Consider the following 24,316-nt stretch of genomic DNA (forward strand, 5'->3'; position numbering starts at 1 on the left):
TGCTGCCCTCCCCCGCGCCGTAACTCTTCGAGTGCGGCGCCTGAAAATGCTGGGAGCTGAAGGATGGGGGAGGGGGGAATTTCTATTCCCCAATACTGGCCACCGCCACGCCCCGCCCCCCCACCAGGGTTGGGTAGCCACGGAAGGCTGCGGGAAAGATCCTCAGTGCCCACCCCATCGTACCCTGCTTCCTCCCCACCCTCCAAAATACTCACCCCAACCACACACAGTCCCAAAGACCACCTTCCAGCTGCCCCTCCCATCCTTAAATATACCCAGTTGGGGCTGGGCTCATCACCCCCAAGCAGGAAAACCTGGGCCCAGAGCAGCCTTCGCAGCTGGGCACGGTGCAGAGGTGGGGCCTTAGCTCTCACGGCTCCCCCATCCCTGCCAGCTCAGGGTCCAGTTCTCCTTGGAAGAGCCAGGTGATGGGGGGCCACCAGCTCTGCAGCAGATGGCCTTGGCACCAGCACCGAACAGCTCCACACTGGCTCTCGCGTGTGTTAAAAATAAAAAAAGAAAACATAGCTCTTTGTTTAATAACCCCCTCCCCATCTCCACCAAAGCCCAGATGGCTTCATCTCCCTACACTGACGCTGTGCATGGCGCGGAGCCCCCGCAGTCCAGCCAGCTCTGGATGCACATGCAGCCCACACAGCCATCACCGGGGGGTTTATTTTTAATCCAGGGCCCCACTTTGCTGACAGGCACTGGAGATCGGCCACAAGGAATGGCAAACCATGAGCTGCGTGCCTTGGTACAGTGAGAGAAAGACTGGTGGCCAGCCCCATGCATAGACTGTGTGCCACCAATCCCATGGCAGGGACTGTGTGCCACCAGCTCCGTGGCAGGGACTGGTGGCATCAGCTTCATGGCATGGGCTGTGCATCGCCAGCCCCATGGCACAGAATAAGTGCCACCAGCCCCATGGCATGGTCTCTCTGTCACCAGCCCCATGCTGCAGTGGGAGCAGGGTGGGCAGCGATGCTGTGATCTGTCTCACCCTGGGGGGCTGCTGTGTGGGCAGGGGGCAGCTGGTGCTCCCGCAAAGCACTTTCAGCTCTAAACCCGAAACTTTGATCTGCTGGCAGCTCCATCAATGTTTAATGCACCAAAGCCCTGGTAGGGTTTGGAAGATGAGCATTTTGAGGCCAAATTGAAGTTTTTAATATTTTGATATTCAAATAATTTTAATCCACCCGATGCTTCCCCAGGCACGTACCTGGACTGCTAATGAGGGGCTGCCGTTGGCGGCTGATGGGTTTGACACAAAGCAAACAAACCCTTTGCAGATAACTTCAAAGCGCTGGGGATGGTGAAGGCCAGGGGGCTAAATGGGCAACTATGTTGCTCCCTAATTCTTTTTCAAGTGCTGGTTTGCTCTTGCTGGAGGATGAGGCTGGAGCAGCCTGGCATGAAGCACTGGTGTGGATGATGATGGGCTTCCAGGTGCAGTGGGTGCAATTTATGCCATGGATGCAGTGGGTGCACTGGGAGCAGGGTACAGAGCCCAGCAGGCAGCAATCCACTGCTGAGCCCTGCCTAGCCTTGGCCAAAACTCCTCATTCCCAGTTTCTCTAGCCCCATGTGGATCTGTGCTCGGGTGGCTCCCACAGCCATGCCAGGCTGTCCCCAAAGCCCCATCATCCACGTCCCCAAGCTGGTGCCATCCCCAAGCTTTCCCACCCAGCCACCAAACCCTGGTTGGGAACATCCATGTAGTGAAAGCGATGGCTTGTGGAGTCCCACTGAGCCATGGGGATGGTTGCTGGTGCTGGAGGGGGCCTGTGTCCCACTCAGCTGGGGCATGGCTGTTCCCTCCAGCTCTGGTGTGTGTCCCTGTACTCCACTGGTGGCTCCTTGTCTTCACAGCACAATGACCAAGGCTTTTCCAGCCCAATCTATTAACATGCTGTAAGCAGGAGAGGAGTTCATTTTTGCCATTTAACATTTCACGGATAATTAATTATTCTCCATCATCTCAGAAAAAAAAAAAAAAAAAAAAAAAATGGGAAGAGCAGGTAGAGGGCCTGTTCAAAGAAAAGAAGAAAAAAAAAAAAAAAAAAAGACAGCTGAAACCTGGGGAAATTGGTGAATTATTTGTAACATCAAAGGTGAGGGAGGATGTGCTGATTTAATAGGCACCATGCAGTGCAGAGCCCCGGGCATCACGGTGATGCTGAGACCAGCACTCACTCATTGCATTAATGGTCCTGGGCAGTGGTGTGGAGGAGGCTCCAGGGGGGGTTTCCAACCTTTCCCTGCCCTCCCCACATGCATCCTCTCACCTCCCCATTGTTGCAAGCAGCCTGTTCTGCCTTTGCACTGTGCTGGGTGTCCCTGTGACCTGGCTAGGCACTGTGGTTACAGGGGGCTGGGACACCCCCCAGCCTGGTGTGGGCCTCCCACTCTCCCCAGTGCCTCATCCATCACCGGAGGCAAGAGGCAAAATAAATAAATAATGATATTTAACATTTGGTAATAACGACAATTAACGGGTAAATAATGCTTTTTACACCACGGAAAGCTAAGTAAATTAATTCCCCTAATTAACTGTCAGGCAGCACAGGGCAGTGGTGGTGGCAGGCAAAGCATTGCTGAGACCCAGATTCCAAATCACTCCCCCCCCCCAAAAAAAAACATTTTGCAGACTTGCAAAATCCATCACAGTAGGACATGGGGATGGGCACCATGCGTGGGCTGCTCTGGCTAGCCCTAAATCACTCCAATCTCCCCAAAAAAATGAAAATAGTGACAACAAAAGATGGCAACGAAGTAGTTTATGGCTGTAATAAATTGTGCCTGAGGAAAAAAAAAAATCAAAACAACCCTGTTTGCCTTGAATCAAGCCAGGGGTTTCCAATTGGCACAGAAATGGGAACATCATGGAGTCCCGTGTCCCACTGGAGCCTTCCCAGTGGGATTGGGAATGGGCATTGGTGAGGAATGGGACAGATGAGACCCCCTGTGTCCCTGCTGTACCCATGAGAGCTGGAAGGTGGCCAAGGCTCCACCACTGCTGGGCTCGGCTGGAATCTACCCCGTCCCTCCCCCTGGCTCAGCTCCCAGCTGCCGGTGGGAGATGAGGGGACAGAGACAAGGATGGACATGGCTGCCCCCAGCCAGCCCCAGCAGGCCACCTACAACGCCATTGCCATCAGGGCTGGCATCCAGGCCTCCTTCACTGCCACCACCTGGCCATGGTCAAGGCTAATGTGGTGACCTCAGCCCCTGCACATCAGTTTCTGCTACTGGAGGGAGGATCCAGGAACCCCCAGCATGGGCAGAGTCGGTCCCTGCTTCATCACCTTGGGGCTAAGCCAAGCCCTCCATGGCATCTATGGGCTGCCTGCCCTCGAGTACACCCCTCTCCCAGCACCCCTCTCCCAGCTGTCTGGGGTTGTAGGGGTGGCTGTGTTCCCAGCACCACCCTCTCCTTCCCACAGATCATGGTTTCAAGCTGGCATCAGTGGTGGGGCAGCTCCTGTGCCAGCTGAGCCTGGGTGAGGAGCTGTCCACAGCACAGCCCCCTTTGCCATCACCCGCTTCCCTGGCATGCTCCAGGCTGTGCTCTAGCTCGGGGTACAGCTGTGCCCTCACAGCATTGCAGTGGTCTGCAGCTGCCTCTGTACCCCCAGTGTCCTTACACCTCAGTGTGCCAGCATCCTCATGTGCACCATCTCTGTCTCACCACATCCTGGTGTCTGCACCATCCCAGCACCCATTATCCTGGCACCCCTCTGTCCTGCAGCCCTCCATCTGTGCACCCCAGCACCTGTGTCCCTGCATCCTGACAGCCCAGCACCCCCACATCCCAGCACTTTTGCATCCCTATATCCCCACACCCCAGCATCCTGGTACCCTCCTCCCCACATCCCAGCATCCCCCATGGTGCGCGGTACCGAGCAGTCTCTACCGAGCACCCGCTCCCTAGAAACAAATTAAGGAGCTTTGTCAGCTTCATGAAGATGGAGCTGGAACAGTGCGGAGAGACACACTCGCATAGGAGTCAAGTTAAATGTTTTAATGTTAAATGTGCCATTTTATTATCATTAGATCGCTCCCACTTAATGAAAGCGCATTAGCGCAGCGTGGCTTTATGGCAGCGAGTGCTGAGCTTGGCCCATTTGCTTCCAAGAGATGGTGGGAAAAGGAATCATCTGACCTGGTTTGACAAGGTCCCAGGGGTGTGGGGGATCCCTGTGGCTGGGGGAAGTGGGCAGGGGGTAGCACCTGGCATGGGCCAGTGGGTGCCAGGGCCGAGGCCAAGCCACGTGCCATGCAGGCGGCTGGCCATGCACATCATCATCTCTGCTGCATTTAATAATTAACACCGGCAGGCAGAGGGCTCCCATCCCTGCTGCTCATCTGCATATTTATGAAGATTGATAAATGATTCAGTGCCAGCACCCACCGAAGCCATCTCCCCACTCCTCATCACCCCTGAGTGCAGGGGGCTGAGGGAAGGTGCTAGGCTCAGCCTCTTGATGCAGCCCTGGATCCTCACGGGGGTTAGATCTATCCCTCCAGTCCCTGCCACCATGCAAAGACTCCCCCTGAAATGGGAGAATTCCCTCAGCACATGGAGCAGGCGGCAGCCAGTGTCACCAGCCAAAAATGACATTTATTTTCATACTGAAAGTAAAGGGGGTCAGGGTCGGGGCCGGGGGCGCGGACACACACACGCACAGCTGGGCTAGTGCAAAACAACCAGGCAGGGGTCAAGGGCCAGGGAGGGGATGACAAGAACCTAAGGGGGCATGTGGACCCTGTCCCCATGTCCCCTTCCTGGCTGCAGAGTGGCTGCTCCCCAGAGCCCAGCCAGCGAGAGACATCTTTGGCTCAACTAAAAGGGGATTAAGAGGATGGGGGGGTAGTGCCTGGGGTGCAGGGAGGAGTTAAATTATAAAATAAGGAGCCAGCAGGCACTGAGGAACAAACCCAGGGTGCTGGAGCTGCCGGCTCTACCGCTGAGGACAGAAAGGGGGTGGCAGGGGGGGGATGGCACGAGGGGTGCAGCCAGCGAGCCGGCCGGGCTGTGTCCCCCATGGCCAGGGCTGGAGGGGGATGGCTGCGTGTATATCCCCCCCCACCCCAGTGCAGAAGAAATACCGGCTGCCCGGGGTGGCCCCGTGAAGGAGCTGAGTGTTTTCTGGGGTGATGGGGCAGGTGAGGGGGTGCTAGGCAGGGGTTTCGGCGCCCCGGCTCTCCACCTCGCTGGCACTGGGGGAGCTGCGGGAGGAGCGGCGTGTGCTGTCCCCGGTGTCCTGCTCCTCATCCCATCTGTCATAGGCGAAGGAGTGCCGGGAGCCTGGGGGGCTGTGTGGGAGAGAAGGGTTAGTGGGGGGCCAGAGGGCTCCATGACCCAGCAGGGCTCAGATGCTGGGCATAGCTCCCCTCTGACTGTGCTGGGAGCCAGATGGAGCCTCCATCATCACCTTTTTTATTTTTTCTGGGACATGCTCCACCCTAAATGACTCCTTGCCAAGCTGCCTAGTGGCTGCAGCCCCTCCTGGGCACCTGGCACCATGCACTCCAAAAAAGGCTGGTGGCCATGGATGCCAACACTGGTGCTCATGGGTGTCATCACTCAAGGGTCCCAGTTGGAGCCTGTGGCTGGGTGCTGGGGGTGTTTCTCACCCCCTGTGATGCCTTTCCTGGCAACTTAACTGCCACCACCTTTCCAAAAGGTTTTTCCCTCCTTCAGTTATACTCCTATTCAAGTTCTAAGAAAAGATCGAACCTGCTCCCAGATCACTCCTGGGGAGCCCCGGCCTGCCCCTTCTCCACAATCAAACAGGGCACAGAGCTCCAAGGCCCCACAGAGAAAGGCTGGTCACCCCCCAGCCCCCTGCATGGTACAGGGCAGCAGGACACAGCCACCCGAGGAAACCCCTCCAAGCCACCACCACTCACCCCAGCTCCTGTTCCCATGCTCACAAAGCCACAGGTGCATATTAGTACCCATCACACACCAGGACCCATCACCATCCATGGGGCGAGCTGGGAGGCCCCAGCAAACCCTTAGATTTCCTGAAGGAATAAATTCAGCCACATCCTGGCTGGGGAGCAGGGAAGAGATTAGAGCTTCCCAGTGTCCTGTGTGAACACGCTGCGTCCTGGCAGCACAGGCAGCTGCTGGTTCTGCTGCAGCTATGCCGAGGACGTTCCCCATGGCTGGACACATGCTGGGGATGCCCTGCAACACCCCAGAAGCAGGGCTGACTGCAGGCAAGGCTGGGTGCCTCATCCCAGGGTGGCCAACAGACGTGGGCTCCACATCCTGGAGCTGGACAAGGGTTAGGGTGAGCGGTTAGTGGCACACGGGGAGGTTCATGCTGCACAGCACACACTGCTCCCACCTCCTGCCTCAGTCGCTCTCAGGCCGGTACAGGTACTTCATCATCAGGCTGTCCACCTGCTTCTTCCGCTGCTTCTCCTCCTTCTTGCCCCGGCTTGGGCGTCCTGGCTCCTCCCCCCCTGCCCCCCGAGGACCCTTCTTGACACTGGAAGTGCTGCGGTAGGAGCCAGAGGAGGAATCGGAGGAGGACTCAGAGGATGAATCCGAGTCGGATGATGACTGCTGCTTCTTTTTCTTCTTTTTGGATTTCTTCTTGGCCTTCTTGGCATGCTTCTTGGTACTCTTCTTCTTCCTCTCCTCTCCCTCGGAGGAGCCGGAGCTGCTGCGGTGCCGGCCGGCACGCCGGGAGAAGTCGAGGGCGGATGCAGAGCGACGAAGGATGCCGGGGGGGTGGTCGGCAGCGCCCAGTGGGGCTGCGCTCCGCACACTCCGTGTGCTCCGAATGCTCCGCCTGTCATCCCCTGAGTCGTCCTCGGGGCTGGAGAAGCCCCTGGCCCGTGGTAGGCGGTAACTCAGCACTTCCTGGATGGCAGCTTCCAGGTCAGGGTCGAGGTATGAGCGGTGCCCCACGGGGCGGGCGTCCCCAGGACCCCCCTCCTCAGAGGCAGCACTGCGGGGCCGGGGGGGTACAGAGAAGCTGCGCCCCAGGGGGGGCTGCCCACGGGATCCCTCATCTGCCTCTTCCAGACGGCTGCGGGCCAGGGAAAACCGCGACTCGGGGCGACTCTCAGGTACCCCTCGCCGGCTCCGCAAGCTCCCGGGGCTGGATAGGGCAAAGCTCAGCAGCGAGCACCCCTCATCCCCTTCATCCCCATCATCCAGCTCGCGCCAGGAGGCAGAGGAGGCCCGGCTCACCGGGGCAGAGGCGACAGAGGCTTTCTCGCTGTCAGCAGCTGAGAGAGACCAACGCTTGCCCAAGCCTTGGCGAGCACGGCTGCTGGCATCGGCGAAGGCGCGGGCGATGATGGCCGCCCGGTCCTCGGTGTCACCGGCCCGGGCTGCCCGACGGGCAGCGCGCTCAGGGGAAGCCGGTCGCTCGCCCAGGGTGCTGAAAAGTGTCTGCTCATCCCCCCTGCCACCTATGGAGTCTTTGAGGCTCGGCCGCTTCCTATAGCTGAGGCAGCTTGACACTGATACCGGCCGCTCCTCGGCATCGGGACCATCCGTCAGGGCTGACCTGCACCAGCAGCACCACGGCCCCATGCATACACCGGGTTTGGGGGGACAAGAGAGAGATGGAGGTGAGCGAGTGATGGAGGAGGGGGGGAGAGGCAGCCTCCATAATTTGCATCAGCAGGAAATAGCATAGTGGAAAAATGTCGTGTAAATGGGGGAATTGTTCTAGCCCAGCACTTTGATTCCCTTTTTAAAGTGCTGTGTTCAATTTATTTCATTGTCGGCTACCTGGAGCCATTGTGTTTGATTCCTGGCTTCAGAAAAAGGTGGAATTATCTCCAATAACAAAATGTTTTACATCTGCAGCACTGAATAAATTAAACCAATTAAGAAAAACAGGCTCAGATCTTCCCCCCCTCCCCTGCTTGGCAGAGGGTGGTGAACCCCCTGGGACTCCCAGGGCTCTGCTAGGAAACTGGGTTTGGATAAAAGCAATCTGCTCTCTCAAGCAAGCGCATTCCCTGGGAATGGGAGCAGAGCTGTGTGCCCCAGTCCTACGCCCCTGGGGCCTGTGCCAGGGGTGCACCCAAGCATGTCCCCATGTATCTCTGCTTTGCTGGGGGCTGTGTCAGCAGCCAGTGCTTGCTGAGAGGTGTGGAGAGGGATGTGGTAGGGCTGCAAAGGATGGGAGATTGGAGGGGGGATCCTGCCCTGTGAACCCTGGGCATGCAGACAAGGAGGGCTGTAGAAGCCCATGTGGTGTGGATCCTGTGGTGGATCCTGTTGGGATGCTGGGGAGGGGGACCAGGGGGGTCCCCCTGGGCAGGAGAACATCTGACCCCAGTGGAGACCAAGTCACTCACCAACATCCACCCCTCCCTGGCCAGCCACATGATCACTGGCTGGGAACATGGCACCCAGTGTACCTCACCCCATGGGTGCTCACCCTGCACCCTGGCCATCTCCCAGCACAGCCCACCCTGTCTGTGCACCCAAGCCCTGCACCCACCTGCTGCCCTTCAGGCTGCCGTCATCTGAGAGCGCTTTAGAGGAACCTTTGTTCTTGGAAAGCCAGGACTTCACCTCGTCCACACGCTCCTCCAGGTCCGAGTCCACATCCGAGTCACCATCACTGCCACAGAAGCAGGTCAGCGTGGAAGAAGGCAAGAGGTGAGTATGGGGCAGTGAGATTTTGGGTGCTGGGGAGGCAAAATTGTGCTGGCAGGCACCACAATTCCCCCAGCACTCATTGTCTGTGTGCCTTGGAAAGGGTGAACTCCCATCCAATGGTCCAGCTCCATCTCCCGAGGGGCAGCCTGCATGCGTACAGCTCAGCCTGCATGCAAGGGGCTTCCTGAAGCACAGCTGTGCCACGCACCCCCTGAACCCCAAAACTACCCTGCTCCCTGGCCAAAGGACTCCTGCACTTCTGCGCCACTGTCCCCATTGCTATTGCACAGCTCCAGGACTGGAAATATAAGACATGGGGGCTGGCATTGGGGCAGCAGGCAGGGGATGGCTCCAGAAACACAGGAGATTTCCATCTAGGAAGGAAATAAGTGGGTTCATTTTATAGGCCGTCGTCAAGTACAAAATTACAGCGAGGAAGAGGGATGTTGATGGCCCTGGGTAAACAGGAGTTTAGCAGGCAGAACAGAAACGACTCTGGCAAGGCGGACGCAGGAACAGGGCAGGCAGATTTACAGCCCTGCTGTGCCAGAGAGTCCCTGATTTACATCCCGGTGTAAAAAAAGCCCTATCTGGCTTAAACCATCTAATTTATAATGGCCGTTCGTAACCATATTGATTGCTTTGAGAAAGAAGGTGCTGTATGCATTGCAAAATCCATTCCTCCACGTTAAAAGCATCCCTGCATAAATCTCCCTTAATACCTAACTGCTTACTGCTTTCATTAGGGTTATGGCAGTACCGGCGGGATCTATAAGGAAATCGAAGCAGCACGGGGCCACCCCCCCTCTCCCCACCCTGCCGCCGGCCAGCAAGAGGTGAGGGCTCCCAGAGAGCTGCTGCTGGGGAAGTGATCTATTATACAATCCTAAACGGACGTTTTATCCGCTCGGCTTTGGGATGGTTCCCTGCCTGGGGACGGCAACAGAAGGCATGGGGGAAGCGTGGCTGGGATAGACCCTCTACGTGAATCCTCCTCATTAAATGCAAAGCAAGGAGCTGCACTCCATCACGCGCGTCTCCTTACCCTGCAACACAGCCTGGCAATGCTCGGCTTGGATTAAAAAAAACAAAATAACCCCAAAAAACCCCACAGAATGACAACAACCACCACCACCCCCCCCACCCCCCCCCGAAAGAGCCCCTTGAACAAACTCTGGGGGCAGCTCAGGTTTTAAACCTGGTGGAATTAAAACTCCACAACAAACCCAATTTCTGTCCAGGCAAACGTGCCATTAGTTAATTGGGACCCAAGTCATAGGGGAATGACCACAGGGTGGGGATATTGTGTGTGGTAGTGGGGCTCCATCACCCCTCCACTTTGATTAGCCAGGGTAGAACACCACCCCCCACCCTGACCCAGGGGCTTGTCCCCTGTCGCCCCATGTGGGATGCAGTTATGTGCCGTGCTGTGGGTGCTGTTAGGGCATGCTGAGGTGGGCCAGTGGCATGCGGGACCCCGGGCCCGCGGGGGTGAGGTGAGAGTTAGGGGAGGGGGGGAAGGCAAGAGGAACTCCTCACAGTTTATTCTTTCTTTTCTGATACTTTGCCACCATGTCCTGCAAACTGGGAGGGGTTGAGGAGGTGGGGTCAGGGAGGGATGGGAGAAACACAAAAGAAAGAAAATCAAATGAAAGGGAAAAAAAAAGACCAAATAGATGAGGAATGAATGGGGAGGGGGACAAATTAAATGATGGGGAAGGGCAATCCAACCCTGGTGTAGGGCTGCATGAGGCTGGATTCCTGCATCCTGGGCTGGATCCCAGCATCCCAGACCTCTTGCCAGCCTGTGCTGCCCTGGCTCCTGGGGTTCCCTGTGTGGTTTCCAGCTGGCCAGCACAGCCCTGGCTGCAGTTTGGGCACCTCTGCAAGCAGGTGAAGCTGCAGGTAGGCTGTGAGTGGGTGGAGGGACGGATGCACAAACCGATGTACAGGGGCACAATGCATGGGATAGGTGCATGGACAGATGCATGTGTGCCTGATGCATGGATGAATGGATAGACAGATGGCACCCTGCCAGGGCCAGGCAGAGCTGAAGGGTTCCCATGACATTTCAGAAGTAGTGAAAAGAAGCAGTGAGCCTTGGTGACATGCCCCACACAGGAGCCAGCTCCAGACACTCTCACCTGTTGATGAGGTCCTCATTGCTGTCACTCTCCATCTCATCCTCAATGGCTGCCTGCAGGTCCCCGATGCGTTTGAAGGCCAGCTTCAGGTCTGACTGCAGGCTCTGGTTGGCAGCTTCCAGGCTCTCTAAGTCCATCTCCTGTGGGGAGGAAGCAGGTTGAGCTGGGTACCAAGGGAAATCCCCCTGTCTCTCCATCTGGGCTGTTGTGGGTGCCTCACCAGCTCATGCTTCTTGCGGCTGGCCTCAGCTTCCTTCTTGGCCAGCTCACCCATCTCCTCCTTGACATCGCGAAGCTGCCGCTGCAGCCGCTTGTTCTGCTCCTTCTCCCGGTTCTCAGCAGCTGCACGCTGATCCCGCTCCTCTGTCAGCTTCTCCATGTTCTCCTTCAGCCGCGTGGCCAGGCTCTGTGGAGTGGGGGGCACGGGGTCACCCCAGATCCCCCCATGGACCCCCTGCACACTGCTGCAATGCCCAAGGGCTCATGGCAGGACGGATCCCATCCTGGTGAACTTACATGAGGAGATGAAGGAGAAACCCCCTTCCCAGGGCAAGAGAAGGGGCAGAACAACCCATGGGGGCTTTGCCAAATTGGAAAAATAGATTTAACTGTGTGTGAAGTAATTACAGCCTGTAACGTAGGGAAAAAATAGCTCCCCTTCTCCCCCAGCCGCTGAGCCAGCCGCTGCATATTTATGACCCCAGCAGAGCGAGCAGGGAAAGGAAATAACAGCTCGGAAAATATTAAGAGGAGAGCTAAGCTGCTCCACTCCCCCAGCAGAGCTGCAGAGGCAGAATACCAAGCAGGATGAGTTTAGCGGGGCCAAGAGAGTCTATAATTTCCCTAAGTCAATGCAGGGAAAGAGCAGCTCTTTGCCGGGCTGGGGGGGTGAATTACTGTTATCGGTGCTTGCAGGGAGCTTTGCCTGCCCAGATGGGCTGTTGGCAGCAGAGAGCTGCAGTGTGGGGGTTTCCTGGGAGGAGATACTGGGGATGTGTTTGGTGGACCCTCTCTGGGCAGCTTTGCAGCCTGGTTCCTCTGCAGGAAGGAAGGTCCCCATGGAGAGAAGGGAGTGCCCACCTCCAGGCGCTTGACTTGTGTCCGCTCGAACTCCAGCCGGGACTCCAGCTCACGGATCTTGGCCTCTTGCCGGCTCACCAGGGACTTGTCCACCATGGATTGCTCCAGGAACTCTAGCTGGCTCTGTAGGCCTTGCAGCTGCAGGCAAGGGGCACAACCTCAGCCTTGACCACCACCTTTCTGACATGCCTCCCCTCCCCACCACTCTTGTCTCACGGCTTCCTATGAGACCACCCAGTGCTCTGCAGGACCTGCAGTGATCTGCAGGTCCCCCCACCATGGTGATCGCAGTGGGTCTCTGGGTGCCCCCCCCATCATCCCCATTTCACTCAGGGTACATGTTAGTGCTTCCCACCTTCTCCTGCAGCTCCTGTTTCTCCTTGCTGACCTCCTCCAGCTGTGCCTGGAGGTCATTCATCTGTGCCAGGTCCCGAGATGCCTGTGGGACACATCAGGGCCATCAGGGGAGACCCCACTGCACCAGCTCCAAAAGGGACATTACAGGGGGGCCGGAGGTACTGCAGCTCCTGCTCCCCCCTCACCTGGGCCACAGCCGCCTTATGCTTCTTCATCAGCTCATTCATGTCCTCCTGGTCCTCCTCCAGCCGACTCTGCACCTCATTCTTCTCCCGCTGCAGCCGGCTCAGCTGCTCCTCCAGCTGGGGGGAGTCACTTGTGTCTCCCTCTGCACCCCAGGACCAGGGCATCCACCCCCCAAAACCAACCCAAACAGTGTAGGACCACCCTGCTGGCTTGTGCTGTGCTGGTGGGCATCTGTCCCCAGGTGCCAGTGGGACATGGCCCCATCATGTAGAAATGCACCCTAAAAAAAACTTACTGCTGCTTTGGCTTTGGCGAGGTCGTCGATCTGCAAGTGAAGGTCTTCAATCTCCACCTCCATCGACTTGCGGGCCTTGACGGCAGCCGCGCAGGTGAACTCTGACTCCTCCAGCTGTGGGGACATGGCTCAGCACCTGGCCAGGGGATGGGGATGCCCTGTGTATCCCTCAAAGGCTGAGGTTTTGGGGAGGGGTATAGATGCACAACCTGGTTCTTGAGCTGGGCTATCTCCCTCTTGCTGGGTGCATTGTTCTTCAGGTGGTCCAGCATGATCTGCGCATCAGCCAGCAGTGCCTTCGTCCTCTTCAGGTCCCGGCGTAGGCGCTTTTCAGTCTCAAAGTCCCGCTGGTTGGCCTGTGGCAGGAGGACTGTGACAGGGCATTGTGCTGGCAGGCTGCCATGGCCATCTTGGGGTCCCCAAAGCAAGGCATGTGCTTGGCTGTCCTGTGCCCTACCTGCTCGCTGATGGCAGATAACTTGCTCTCCAGCTCCCGTTTCTCTCTCAGCACCTTCTGCTTGTCCTCATACTCCTCCTCCAGCTGCACCTCCATCTGCTTCAGCTGGGGGACATCCCGGGCAGATGGTCAGGCTGGCAGGAAGGGGCCAGGACATGCCTCCCTCACGTGTCCCCACACAGGGGGGATGTCGGGTGACCCCACTGGCCAGGTGTTTGCGCAACCAGAGGCACGAAGCCCGGTATGTGCTGGCCCGGGCAGCAAAGGGACCGGTCGGACCTGCCGGGCCAGCAGAGCTGGGCTGTGGCGGGCTGTGTAGAAGCCGAGTGCTGCGTGACTGTGCCCGGCTGACAGCTCCCAAGCACCCAGCTGGGACACGGGTACACATTCTGTTCCCTCCCCCGGGCAGAGGGGCCACAGTTGAGCCTTACCTTCTTCTGGCATGACTGCCGTATCTCTTCCACCTCCTCGTCACGGCTCTCCACCTCCTTGGCATGGGTCTGCCGCAGCCGCTCCATCTCCATCTCCAGCCGCAGCTTGGCCTGCAAATGGGGGGGATGTGGTCAGAGCAAAGAGGTACACGGGGACACCCCCACACCACTCCCTGGGTGTCACTCACCCAGAAAACCCCCTGGTCCGAGGCCGGCGGGGCTGCCTGCCCCACGGTGACCTGCCGGGCCATGGCACAAAGGGCCAGGAGCTGTGCCGGCAGCCGTGATGCCTGGCCTGACGCCGGGCTGAGGGCAATCGCCTCCTCTTCCCGGGCAAGCCCGGCCCAGGTAATAACAGCCCTGCATGAAACCACCCCACCCAGAAACCTTGCCCCTCCCCGTTGTACCTGCTCCAGCATCTGGATGGTCCCAGCTTGCTCATCCAGTTCCTCCTCCTGGTCTTTGACCTTTGCCTCCAGGTCCCGCAGCTGCTTCTTCACCTTGGCCAGGGAGGCCTCATCCTTTGACTCCTGGGAGGAGATGTCCTGCAGCTCAGCCTCCAGCGCCTCTGCCTTCTGAGTCAGCCCTGTGATGTCAGACTCCTTGTCCTGCCAAAAGAGGGGGTCACTGTCAGCCACTGTCAGTTTGGGGACTAGGGAGAAGAGAGGATGTTGCTCACCTCCAGCAGCTGCTTGAGGCCGAAGACCTCGGCCACCAGCACATCCTTCTCACGGCTCAGCTTCTCCCGCTGCAGCCTCTCCCTCTGTGTCTCCTCATGTGCCTGTGAGAGCTCACTGTCGAATCTGCGTGGGGAGAGCAGGATGGACACTCAGCTTCCTGTACAGGTCCCCAGCCTCATGACACTGAGCATCCCCACCCTATGGCAGCAGGCACTGGGAAGGGTGGCGTTCTGCCAGCTGCTCGTTCAAAGCATGCTGCTGATGAGCCTTTAATTGCCAGCATGGTGGCACAGAGCCACTTGGAGAAACTCCTCCTGATGTCTTCACTCAGTGGCTAATAGAGAGCACAGCACCCACAGTGCATGGCTGGCACGTGGCTACTAATGGTGGGGGGCTACATGGAGGTGGCCAGGGACACCACATCCTCTAAGCAGGATGCAGAGGATCTCCAGGACACAGAGGGGCTGCAGGACATGGAGAAGGCTCCATCAGAGATGGGCTCTTGCTGCAGCTTGGCTCTCCCAGCCAAGAGCCTCCCACAGTCCTAACTCAGATGGCAGCAGTCCCATCCCTGGAAGGGACACAAGCCCCCAGTGGGGATGTGCTCAGCACAGCCTGGAGCTGGGCAGCCTCTCCCAGTGTCCCTGGGATGGGATCAGACGTGTTTGCTCTGAAATCACTGCCTTTGGGGCTTGGGAAACAACCCGGAGCTCAAGTTTGTGACCTGCGTTAAACACCTCAGCAGCTAATCCCCTTTTTTTCCATGTGCTGGGTAATAAACAGCTGCATTAGCACAGACTCCAATCCACAGAAATTGAAATTAATTAGATTGGATTCTCTCGCTGTATTTGTGTGTGCGATCATTACCATAATGAGATGAAAGCGTCCCTGCTGCTTAATAACATCAGCAAACTTTGGGGCTGGGAGAGGGGACAGAATGACAGCAAGTGCCATGCTGAGCCATGGGGCATGAGCAGCCTCCACTATGGGGCACAGTCCCACATGGGTGGATCACTTGGCTCCAGGCCCCCCAGAAAAGGATCAGGGTACCACCCCCCCAATGAAAACATCCAACCCAGACAGCCCCATCCCACTGGAGACACCTCGGCCAAGTGGGAGCTGGTGAAGTGCCCAAATCCCTGCTAAAATGGTAATGCCACTTTGCAAGAGGCTCACAGTGCAGTGAGGATGCCATCATACAACCCCCCCTATACTCCCCTCCACCAACCACGCTGTCCCCACCTCCGCTGCTTCTTCTCCAAGTCATGGTTGCGTCCCTGCTGGCCCTCGAGGTGCAGCTTGGTGTCCTGCAGCTCGGCAGCCAGGCGCTGGCACTTCTTCTTTAGCTGCTGCAGTGCCCGCTGGCTCTCCTCGTTGTCTGCCTGTAGGTCCCCCAGCTGTGGGCAGGAATGGGCAGGGTGCTCAGGGCTCCAGGAAGCCACTATGTCCCCACTGCTCCAGCCATGTGCTCCTTCACCACTGAGCAAGGAGCAGCTGCTCACCCCCTGTGAATCCCCAAGCTGAGGGGGGACCCCCACTCACCCTCCGTTCCAGCTGCCTCTTGCTCTGCTGCTCCACCTCCAGTTTGTCCTCCAGCTCCTGCTGCAGCCGTTTCTTGGTGAAGTCGATCTCCCGCACCGCCCGCTCGTATTTCAGACGCCATTCGCCACCTGTGCAGGGAAATGGGGTCACCGAGGAGCTGCATGAAGCAGTACAGGGCCATGGTGGAAATGGGTACACAGTGTTGTGACCACAGGACATGGGAGGTAGGATGGCACCTGAATCATCATCGTCAAGCTCTCCGTTGAGCTCAGCCGCCCGGATGAGCCGAGCCTCCATCACCTCCATCTCCATTGACTCCATTTGCTTCTTCAGAGCATCGTACTTAGCCTGGAAGGGGACAGGAGCACGGTTAGCATCCAGGGGACGGGGCAGGAGAGACCATGAGGTCAGGAAGAGCAGCATTTACCTGCAGGTCCTTCATCTCCTTCTCGGCCCGCAGCCTCTCGGCTGTCTCAGCATCCAGCAGCTGGGAGGCTGACTCGCCAGTGTTTCGTTCGTCTGTCAGCTCTGATGTCAGCTCTGTGATCTGCCGGGGGGAGCGAAATAGGATGGTGGGCTGGGGCAGGTGCTGCCACAGGCTTGCACAGCACCACACTCCTTCCTGGTCCCCGCAAGGACTCACCCTGCTCTCCAGGCGGTCGCTGTTGAGCCGCAGCTCATTCCGCTCCTTCTCCACCTTCTCGAGTTTGTTCTTCAGCTGCTGGATCTCTTCCTGCAACAGAGCAAGCAGTGAGGGAGGGGGGAGGTACAAGGAGAGGAGGTTGTCAGGCAGGAGCCGGGCAAGTCTCTACCCCTCAGTGTCCCCCCAGTGCTGAGTGGGCAGGGTGGGGGCTCCCTGGGTGGGGGCTGCTCTCTCCTGCCAAGGGCTGGGCAGGGACTTTCCCCAGCTTGCTCAGCCACTGTGCTCCAGCCCCATAAATGGTGTCAAAACACCAAGCAGCCCCAGCAAAGCTGGAGAGGGATCCCCACACCCTCCCGGAGAGGAGGTGGGAGCAAACCCACCCATCGAGAAAGGCTTTGGGGGCACCCAGCCCAAGTGGGGAGGGAGGGGACCCACTGGAATACCCGGGGACCACCAGCCAGCTCTGGGGAGGTGTGCCTGGCTGCCAGCTTCAAGCACATCTTTCTATCCCCTCCTCTGGTCCCAGCACAGGCTGAGGAGGGCAGGAGGGAGCCCAGATGCCTCCACCCCGTGTTCCTGTCCTCAATGTGTTGGGGTGAAAGCTGAGCCAGGCAGCGGTTCCGTGCCGGGCAGGCTCAGCAGGGGCACGAGTGTCTGGTTGCCAGCGCAGCATGGAGCCCCCACACATGCCTCTCGGCATACGGTTTCGTTTCCATTCTCCACGCCTTGTAATTGGGCTCATGCAACAGCCAGCTCTTGGGATGGTAATGACATGCTGATTCGCAAATTAGGGAGCAATTCAAGCCTGGCGCTGAGGAGGTGCAGAGCAGACTGTCCTGAATCCCACAGATTCCCCTATTATGAGGTCCTACATCCCACCCCACCATGGAGTCCTGGATCCCAACCCATCCCTGGGCTCCCGTATCTCACCCTTCCTTGGGGTTTTGCATCCCACCCCACTGCAGGCTCCTGTACGCCAACCCACCACGGGATCCTGCAGCCCACCCCACCATGGAGTCCTCCATCCCATCCCACCCCATCCCATCCCAGCACAGGGCAATTCCCAGGACCAACAGTCCCCCAAGCCCACCCTGCCCCATCCAGCATCCCCTTTGGTGCAGGGATACCCACGTCTTTGCCACGGATCTGGTCCTCAGTGAGCTGCACCTCGATGAGGGGCCGCACGGTGGTGAAGAGCTTCCACCAGGGCCAGTCCTTCACTCCCTTGTTCTTCTTGATGTTCTTCTGCACGCACCGGATGGCCAAATCCTGAATCTGCACAGGGTAAAGTGTCACCACCAGGTATGGTGTCTGCACAGGGTGCAGCCAGTGGGATGAATCAAGGTGGGTGGGCACTCAGCACCCCTGCCAGCACACTGGTGCACTCCCCTTTGTTTGCATTTGTTCTAATTGTACTCAGCTCATCTGCTGTTAGTTCCTTCCAGCCTCTCCAAACACTACTCCTGCGAGGTGTTGCTGAGATGCTTATTTTACAACCTCTTTACTAATGAAAGCAGGAGCTGCAACATAGCTCCATCCCGCTGTGGTAATGCCCAGCGCCGTCCCCACTGGTTCCCCTCCGGTTCCCTCCTGGCCCCCCAGAGCTCCCCTGGGCTGGGCGGGCGCAGGGGGAGGTGGGAGGAGGAGGTGCTGGCCCAGGCGGCTGCAGTAAGGCTGCGCTGCCCATTTTAGGCGAAACTGTGCAGCAGAGCCCGGGGGGGGTGGGGGGAAGAGACGCTGGGACGAACCTTCCTCTTCTTGAAGTGCTGCCGTGCCAGGAAACCCCTGCACGCTGCCTGGAAGAGGGTGATGTTCCTGCTGGTTTGTGCGTCCCGCTGCTCCTCCAGCCTGGCCAGCGATCCAGCCCGGAAAAATACCTGCAGGAAGGGGACAGGGTGAGATGGTGATGGTTGCCGGCATCCCTCCAGCACTCCGTGCCACCCTCCCACTGCACTGACTGGTGGGGATGCAGGTCTCCCTTCTGCAGCCACTGGCTCTGTCCCACTGTGGGGGTTTTATTCCCCCAGCCCGAGGAATGCCATAGGCAGGGAGAGAACAGTGCTGCCCTTGTGCTGCTGTGCCACACTGTGCCACCCACCCCTGCCCTCTGCCACCACCAGCACCCACTGCCAGTGTCAGGCATCATACCCGGCTCAAGCCCATGTGATAGCTGCTCTTCTCCAGGTCCAGTGACTCCAGCAGCTCCTCCACTGCCTGCAGGGAGAGAGAGGTGTCAGGAATGAGCTGGTGGCACCGCAGGGTGCAGGACAGCCTGGACCAGGGTACATACCCTCTTCTCATCCACCACGATGTAGTTGCGCCCATGCTTCTTGGTCAGGTGTGGAGCTAGGACGTCAAAGCGTCGCCTGAACTCAGCAAACACCATGTGGTCGGGATACCCTGCAGGGGGTAAGGGAGAGCAGGGCTCTGGGGGCAGCCAGGATGCCTGGGGGATGGCCAGGGACAGCCCCATGTGCCCTGACTTGCTGAGTCCCATTTTTTAGGGTAGCTGATGGGGTCACCCCAGGTGGCACAAGATACTCATGGGGCCAGGAGCAGTTTTATTGCCCTGACCTTCCCTGGGAGGCTTTCCTTGGCCGGGTTCTCCAGCAATTTTGGCTGGGAGCTGGGGAGAAAGTGGCCAGAGACACATGTGCAAGTAAACAGGCCCTGCCCCGGCTCCACTCTGAGCTGCAGCCAACTTCTGCATCAGGCTGGAGGTGCTGAGCCTCCACATCTTAATTAACAGTAGGGTATTGACGAGGATGCTGACCCCGGCACAGCCGGCTGGCCATAGCCATCGATCTAGGAGGTGTGCTGGTGGCATCAATTCCCAACTGCAGCAGGAAGGGTTCGGCCTCCAGGCAATAAGACCTCAACTGGGCAGCTGGCCACATGTATCGATAAATGCTTTTTTGAGCACGACCTGGAGTCCCCGGTCCCGGTGGGACAGGAGCCAGCTGCCAGCGGGATGGCTGCCAGGAACCAGCGGCACCAGTGGAGACACCCAATTAAGGCCATGCCTGTCCCCAGCGCAGACAACTCCGCAGGGGAGGGGGGACAGAATGGCTCAGGGAGGACAGTTGGCAGAGACCAGGCTCCAAGCACATGCCGAAAAGGGTTCCTTGGGGGTACTTTGGCTGGCTAGAGAGGTCAGGCAGCCAGGACCCACGTGGCACCCACCCCCACAGCAGGCTGTGGGTGTCATCCCACAGCTCACCTTGTCGGTACATGCGGAGAGCGTCAAGCAGGCGGGAGCCGCGGAGCTGTGCGCGCAGGAGAGGCACATCCAGCTGCATCAGCCCAGCCTCGCAGTGCTCTGTGGGCAGCTCCAGCTCACTGCCGCTCACTCGCCGGCACGGCAGAGCTCGGGGGTCCCCGCCACCCCCCGCTGCCTTAGGCAGGAAGCAGTGCACAAAGTGGAGCTTGGACTTCTTGATGCTGTCGATGAGGGCATCCTGCAGGCAGGGGAGAGAGGGGTGAGCAGTGACAGGCAGCGGTGACCAAGGTGGACCCAGGGACCCCGCCTCGGCAGCCCCTCACTCACCACTTGCAGCTTGATCTGGATGCAGAGGGATTTCTTCTTGACAGCAGCCACGCCAGTGGTGAAGGTTTTGCGCATGCTGGTGGCTCGGCGCAGGGCCAGCTGGGAGCCCCCTTCCAGCCCTGCCACCGAGCCTGACAGCACCAGCGCCGACCCGCCCCGGCCAGCAAACAGGCTGCTGATGACCTTCCTGCAGGGCAAGGAGGGGATGTCACCCACAAAATCACCTCTTTCCCCCCTGCACTGTCCTTCCCAGGCCCTGGGACCTCACTCACTTCTGAGATTCCTGCAGCAGGATGGAGGCATTTTGGGAGGCCGGGTTATGCTTGACGTGGTTGAGCCAGCCCGTGGCATCGTATTCAACCCAATTGGTCCCTGAGCTGTGACCCAGAAGGAAGTGTCGGGGCTTGTCACTGGGGAGCAGTGGGTTGTGCCCTGAAAGGAGACATAGCATCGATGGGCACGGGGCTGGCATTTCACAGATGCATGGCCTCATGGTGCCAGGCCCTTCCTGACCTTTCTTCCCCCCTTCCTGGGGGCCGTAGTAGGATAAAAGCCTCTCCAGCAAAGTGTCCTCATTGCCACCTGGCTGCAGTGCCTCCTCCTCCAGCAGCCACAGCAGCCCTCGTGCCTCATCCGAGCGGGCCAGTGACCGGACCTGTGGGTAACACCATGCTTGCACCCAGCCCGGGATGCCAGTGTCCCCCAGAGCATGGACAGGAGGGACGGGGGACCTGGGCCATCCAGGGAGCATGCAATCTTAGCCACCAGCAGCAGCAAGACAAAGGATCCCCGCCCAAGAAGACTCGTGTTTAATGGAGACCATGCAAGGGAGGAGGCTGTATGCAGCACTCTGGGCAGGGACATGTTGGCCAGGGTGGAGAACGTCATGCCGAGGCAGCTGCAGAATGAAACCCAGCACAGGGCTGGCGCTAGCAGCCCCCCTCGGTCTCTGCAGCCTCCTCCAGCAAGGACTGGAGCACCCCCTTGAGGACCCATGCACACTGGGGATCTGAGCACACTGGGGACCAAAGCACCTTGGGGACCAGAGCAACCTGGGGATAGCCCAAAGGCTCCTCACCCTCCTGCCTGAGGCACTGGCAGCTCCCAGAGCAGCAGGGGACACCGTCTCCACGCCTTGTAATTGGAATTGAGATGCACACTTGCAGGCACACCCTCATGTCATTCAGGACAGCCCATCTCCTTCCCCTGACCATCATCAAAGGGCCAGGAAAGCCACGGGCCACTGCCTCAAGCTACAAACTTCTATAACACAGGTGCTCACCAGTGCCTGGTGCGAGGGCTGGTCTACAGCAGCTATGGAGCCAGAGGAGCTGGGCTCAGCATCAGCCAGGGCAAGCTCTATGTTCTCCTGGTGAGGGAGGACAGAAGTGTTGTTATTGCCCATGCAGTGGGGCAGGCAGGGTCAGGGGGTTGATCTCAACAGTCTAGGCAGGAGGCTGGGCTTTCTCAGCACCCCTGCTGTGCTGGCACGGCAAAGGGATGACACTGGGTGGGCAAAGGGGGAGACCAGGACACATGGAGTGATCCCCTTGACTGATTTTCCCCACCACCATCACCCGCAGCCACCCCACCACCTCGGCAGGCTTGCAGGGAGAACTGCACCACATGGTGTTGGTGTCAGCAGGAGCCACCGGAAAACCCTGGCTGCTCCAAGCATCGTGTCAGAGCTGCTTTGGTTGGGCTGATGCAGAGTGACCATGGCGTAAGACACCAGGTTGGGGAAATGATGTAGATGGTGCGGAGTGGAGGGCAGGAGCCAAGGGCAGCCCCAGGTGTCCCCGTTACCTCCTTATAACGCTCCAGCTCACGGGCGAAGGTGCGCTGATGGAAGAGGAGCTGCAGGCGCTCCTGGGTGTAGTTGTGGCAGAGCTCCTCGAAGGTGGCCCCTCGGCTCTGTCCTGCCAGCTCGGGGTTTTGTGCCCCAGGGGTGTCCACTACAGTCACTGAGCACAATGAGTGCTGGCTCGACTTCAGCGCCCTGTGGGAGACAAAGGGACATAGTGGGGTGAATGGGTGCTGCTGGGTGATCCCTGTTTCTCTCCCCAGCCCCCCCCAGCATGTACCTGTTAAGCAAGGAGATGAGGAGGGTGAAAAGCTCGGAGTACAAGCCAGCTGCCATGCCCTCCAGGCACTCCAGCGCCGTCAGCTTGGGACCTATGCAAGACAACCCTGAGCATCCCCAGTCTGGCGTCCCCTGGGGCCACCTATTGTCCCCACCTTCTCTCACCGTACCTGTGCTGCTGTCACCCAGGGGTGCCTCGTCAGGGCCCTGACGGAAAGAGGTGGATCGCTGCAGGGTGCCCTTGGGCTGGTGCTTGAAGATGGAGGAGGAGAGCTCTTCCAGGCTGCAGCCCAGTAGGTAAGCGGCTTTCTGAGCCCACTCATGTCGGGCAAACTGCTTCCTCCCAGCTGGAGGGTGGAAAAAGGGGCTCAGGGCCAGACAGAGCATCTCCCAAAATGGGGGGATCTGCAAGGTTAGGGATGCTGTGCACAGTGGGAGCATACAGCCAGCACCAGAGATCTGGGAAGTATGATGGGGGGCACTGAGCAGAGGACACGGGGGGTGAATGGCTTTGTGCCCCTGCAGGGCTGAGCCCAGAGCCACACCATGGGGAAGGGAATGGGGGTCATCCCTTGCTACCACTGCCCAGGGACCCCTGAGGCCCTATGACAATGCAGGGCACTAAGACACCCCAGCATGGGGACATACAGAACAGTTCTGCTGTGACATGGAAGGACAGACTTTGGCTGCCAGGCACAAACTCAGGGAGGGGAGGGCAGGGTGGTGGGAGCAGGTTAATGGTGACACACAGGAACAGGGTAGTGGGAAAGGCAGTGGCACATGGGAGGGGGAAGCCAGAGATGCGTGGAGGACAAGACTTTACCTTCATCGGCGTCTGCATTGCAAAAGGGCAGCATGCACCATGCAAACAGAGACAGGGGTTAGAAACAATGGCACACGTGGCACGGGGATCCCCTGCTGCCAAAACATGCCACATGCCCAACCTCCCCCCAGGCACTACCATGGTGAAACATCACAACCCCTTCCCCCACCAACCCTGCCACAGTGTGGGCACTGATGGGGAGCAGCTCAGCTCTGCCCCAGAGCATGGGGAGCTGCAGTCAGATTCAGCCTGGTACAAGCATCAAGGTACCAAGGAACTGGGGGATGGCGTGGGTGAGCTACCTCTGAGCATCCCCAGTGTCCACAAGATGCATGGAAGGCTCAAGTAGCAGCATGGACCTGAGGCTGGGATGCTCGCCTCATGCAGGATTTGGGGTTCACCCCTAGAAGGCCCCCCACCCCCCAAGGAGCTCTGAACTACCCAAGCATCCCTCCATGGTGGCTGCAGCAGGGCCCTGCTGCCCTCTAGTGCCTCAGAGAACCCCACAGGCCAACACCACTCCCCAGTGCACCCCAAGACCCTGCTGGTCTCTCCTTCTCCATCCCTGACTCATCTTTCCCCCCAGGGCTGCAAAAATCCCTTGGAGTCAGCCCTAGGTGCCCAATTTCAGCTGCACTGCACCCAGCCTAGCAAGCAGCACCATAGGAGCTTCCAGCACCACAGAGGGAAGGTAGAGAAATCCAAGGGGAGACAAGCAGCCCCATGAAGCCAAAGTCACCCTGGATGAGATGGGTCCCAATTAACAGAGATGGAAAGTGTAGCTACCGCCCACCAGAGCAAGTCCCGCAGCCCACAGTGAGCGGGTGCTGGGGCAGCCTTGCCCCCCCAGCACAAACAGTGCCAAGAGGACAAGGGGAGGTCCTGACAGGCAAATTTGAGGCTGCCAGGACCTAGCAGGAGGTCAGGGCTGGTCCCAGCACATCAGAAGAAACCCAAGCCCCCATTTCAACCCCAAAACCATCACCACATGGAACCACCCAGAGAAGAGCCCCCAACGGCTCCAATTACCAGCTTCATCTGCCAGCGGCTCTGCGGGGAGGACAGGAGGGAGAGGTGTTATGTTGGGGACACACATGAACCCCCTGAGTCCCTTGGCCCCAGCCAGGCCCCATAGATTCCCAAGACAGCAGGGGCCAGCCTGGGGAATGGAGGTTGTGTGATTCCCACTTGCTGGTGGAACCACTCTGACCAAGGGGGCAAAGCTGAACACTACAAAGCACCTCAGGTGGCAGAACACTGTCTTTCAGCTGACACAGCCTCAAAACACCCCCCAAGGCTCAGTCACACTAGGGGGGTGCCATTTGCAAGGTGCTGAGGTGCCAGCAATCCTTCCAGGACCTCATAAAGCCATCAGCCACATCAGCCCTGAGCTTTAGCTCA

At 58.6% G+C, this 24,316-nt stretch overlaps 1 protein-coding gene across 15 annotated transcripts in view; it reads right to left on the reverse strand.

The window, feature by feature from the left end:
- Positions 1 to 4,604: 4,604 nt before the first annotated feature.
- The window catches only part of MYO18A (myosin XVIIIA), a 36,610-nt gene continuing 16,898 nt past the window's right edge, over positions 4,605 to 24,316 (reverse strand). For 9 of the 15 annotated variants that reach the window (XM_071765407.1, XM_071765406.1, XM_071765405.1 and 6 more), the window contains 33 exons: positions 22,916 to 22,927; positions 22,263 to 22,439; positions 22,094 to 22,184; positions 21,816 to 22,008; positions 21,292 to 21,378; positions 20,523 to 20,664; positions 20,282 to 20,441; positions 20,010 to 20,196; positions 19,683 to 19,920; positions 18,753 to 18,862; positions 18,611 to 18,676; positions 18,211 to 18,339; positions 17,594 to 17,737; positions 16,463 to 16,552; positions 16,247 to 16,366; positions 16,056 to 16,167; positions 15,820 to 15,947; positions 15,520 to 15,674; positions 14,277 to 14,400; positions 14,005 to 14,205; positions 13,598 to 13,708; positions 13,167 to 13,271; positions 12,919 to 13,065; positions 12,710 to 12,823; positions 12,414 to 12,530; positions 12,227 to 12,310; positions 11,872 to 12,009; positions 11,012 to 11,197; positions 10,792 to 10,931; positions 10,187 to 10,231; positions 8,487 to 8,609; positions 6,363 to 7,538; positions 5,181 to 5,319 (listed from right to left, as the gene is read on the reverse strand). In XM_071765407.1, coding sequence (XP_071621508.1) covers positions 6,371 to 7,538; positions 8,487 to 8,609; positions 10,187 to 10,231; positions 10,792 to 10,931; positions 11,012 to 11,197; positions 11,872 to 12,009; positions 12,227 to 12,310; positions 12,414 to 12,530; positions 12,710 to 12,823; positions 12,919 to 13,065; positions 13,167 to 13,271; positions 13,598 to 13,708; positions 14,005 to 14,205; positions 14,277 to 14,400; positions 15,520 to 15,674; positions 15,820 to 15,947; positions 16,056 to 16,167; positions 16,247 to 16,366; positions 16,463 to 16,552; positions 17,594 to 17,737; positions 18,211 to 18,339; positions 18,611 to 18,676; positions 18,753 to 18,862; positions 19,683 to 19,920; positions 20,010 to 20,196; positions 20,282 to 20,441; positions 20,523 to 20,664; positions 21,292 to 21,378; positions 21,816 to 22,008; positions 22,094 to 22,184; positions 22,263 to 22,439; positions 22,916 to 22,927 — 5,144 coding nt within the window. In that variant the 3' untranslated portion in view covers positions 5,181 to 5,319; positions 6,363 to 6,370. Of the gene's footprint in view, positions 5,320 to 6,362; positions 7,539 to 8,486; positions 8,610 to 10,186; positions 10,232 to 10,791; positions 10,932 to 11,011; positions 11,198 to 11,871; positions 12,010 to 12,226; positions 12,311 to 12,413; positions 12,531 to 12,709; positions 12,824 to 12,918; positions 13,066 to 13,166; positions 13,272 to 13,597; positions 13,709 to 14,004; positions 14,206 to 14,276; positions 14,401 to 15,519; positions 15,675 to 15,819; positions 15,948 to 16,055; positions 16,168 to 16,246; positions 16,367 to 16,462; positions 16,553 to 17,593; positions 17,738 to 18,210; positions 18,340 to 18,610; positions 18,677 to 18,752; positions 18,863 to 19,682; positions 19,921 to 20,009; positions 20,197 to 20,281; positions 20,442 to 20,522; positions 20,665 to 21,291; positions 21,379 to 21,815; positions 22,009 to 22,093; positions 22,185 to 22,262; positions 22,440 to 22,915; positions 22,928 to 24,316 lie in introns of all 15 variants that reach the window. The other 6 variants (XM_071765410.1, XM_071765409.1, XM_071765404.1 and 3 more) reach the window with 4 other exon arrangements.

This window comes from Heliangelus exortis, chromosome 21 (genome assembly GCF_036169615.1).
Source record: "Heliangelus exortis chromosome 21, bHelExo1.hap1, whole genome shotgun sequence".
In the NCBI taxonomy this organism is placed as follows: Eukaryota; Metazoa; Chordata; class Aves; order Apodiformes; family Trochilidae; genus Heliangelus; species Heliangelus exortis.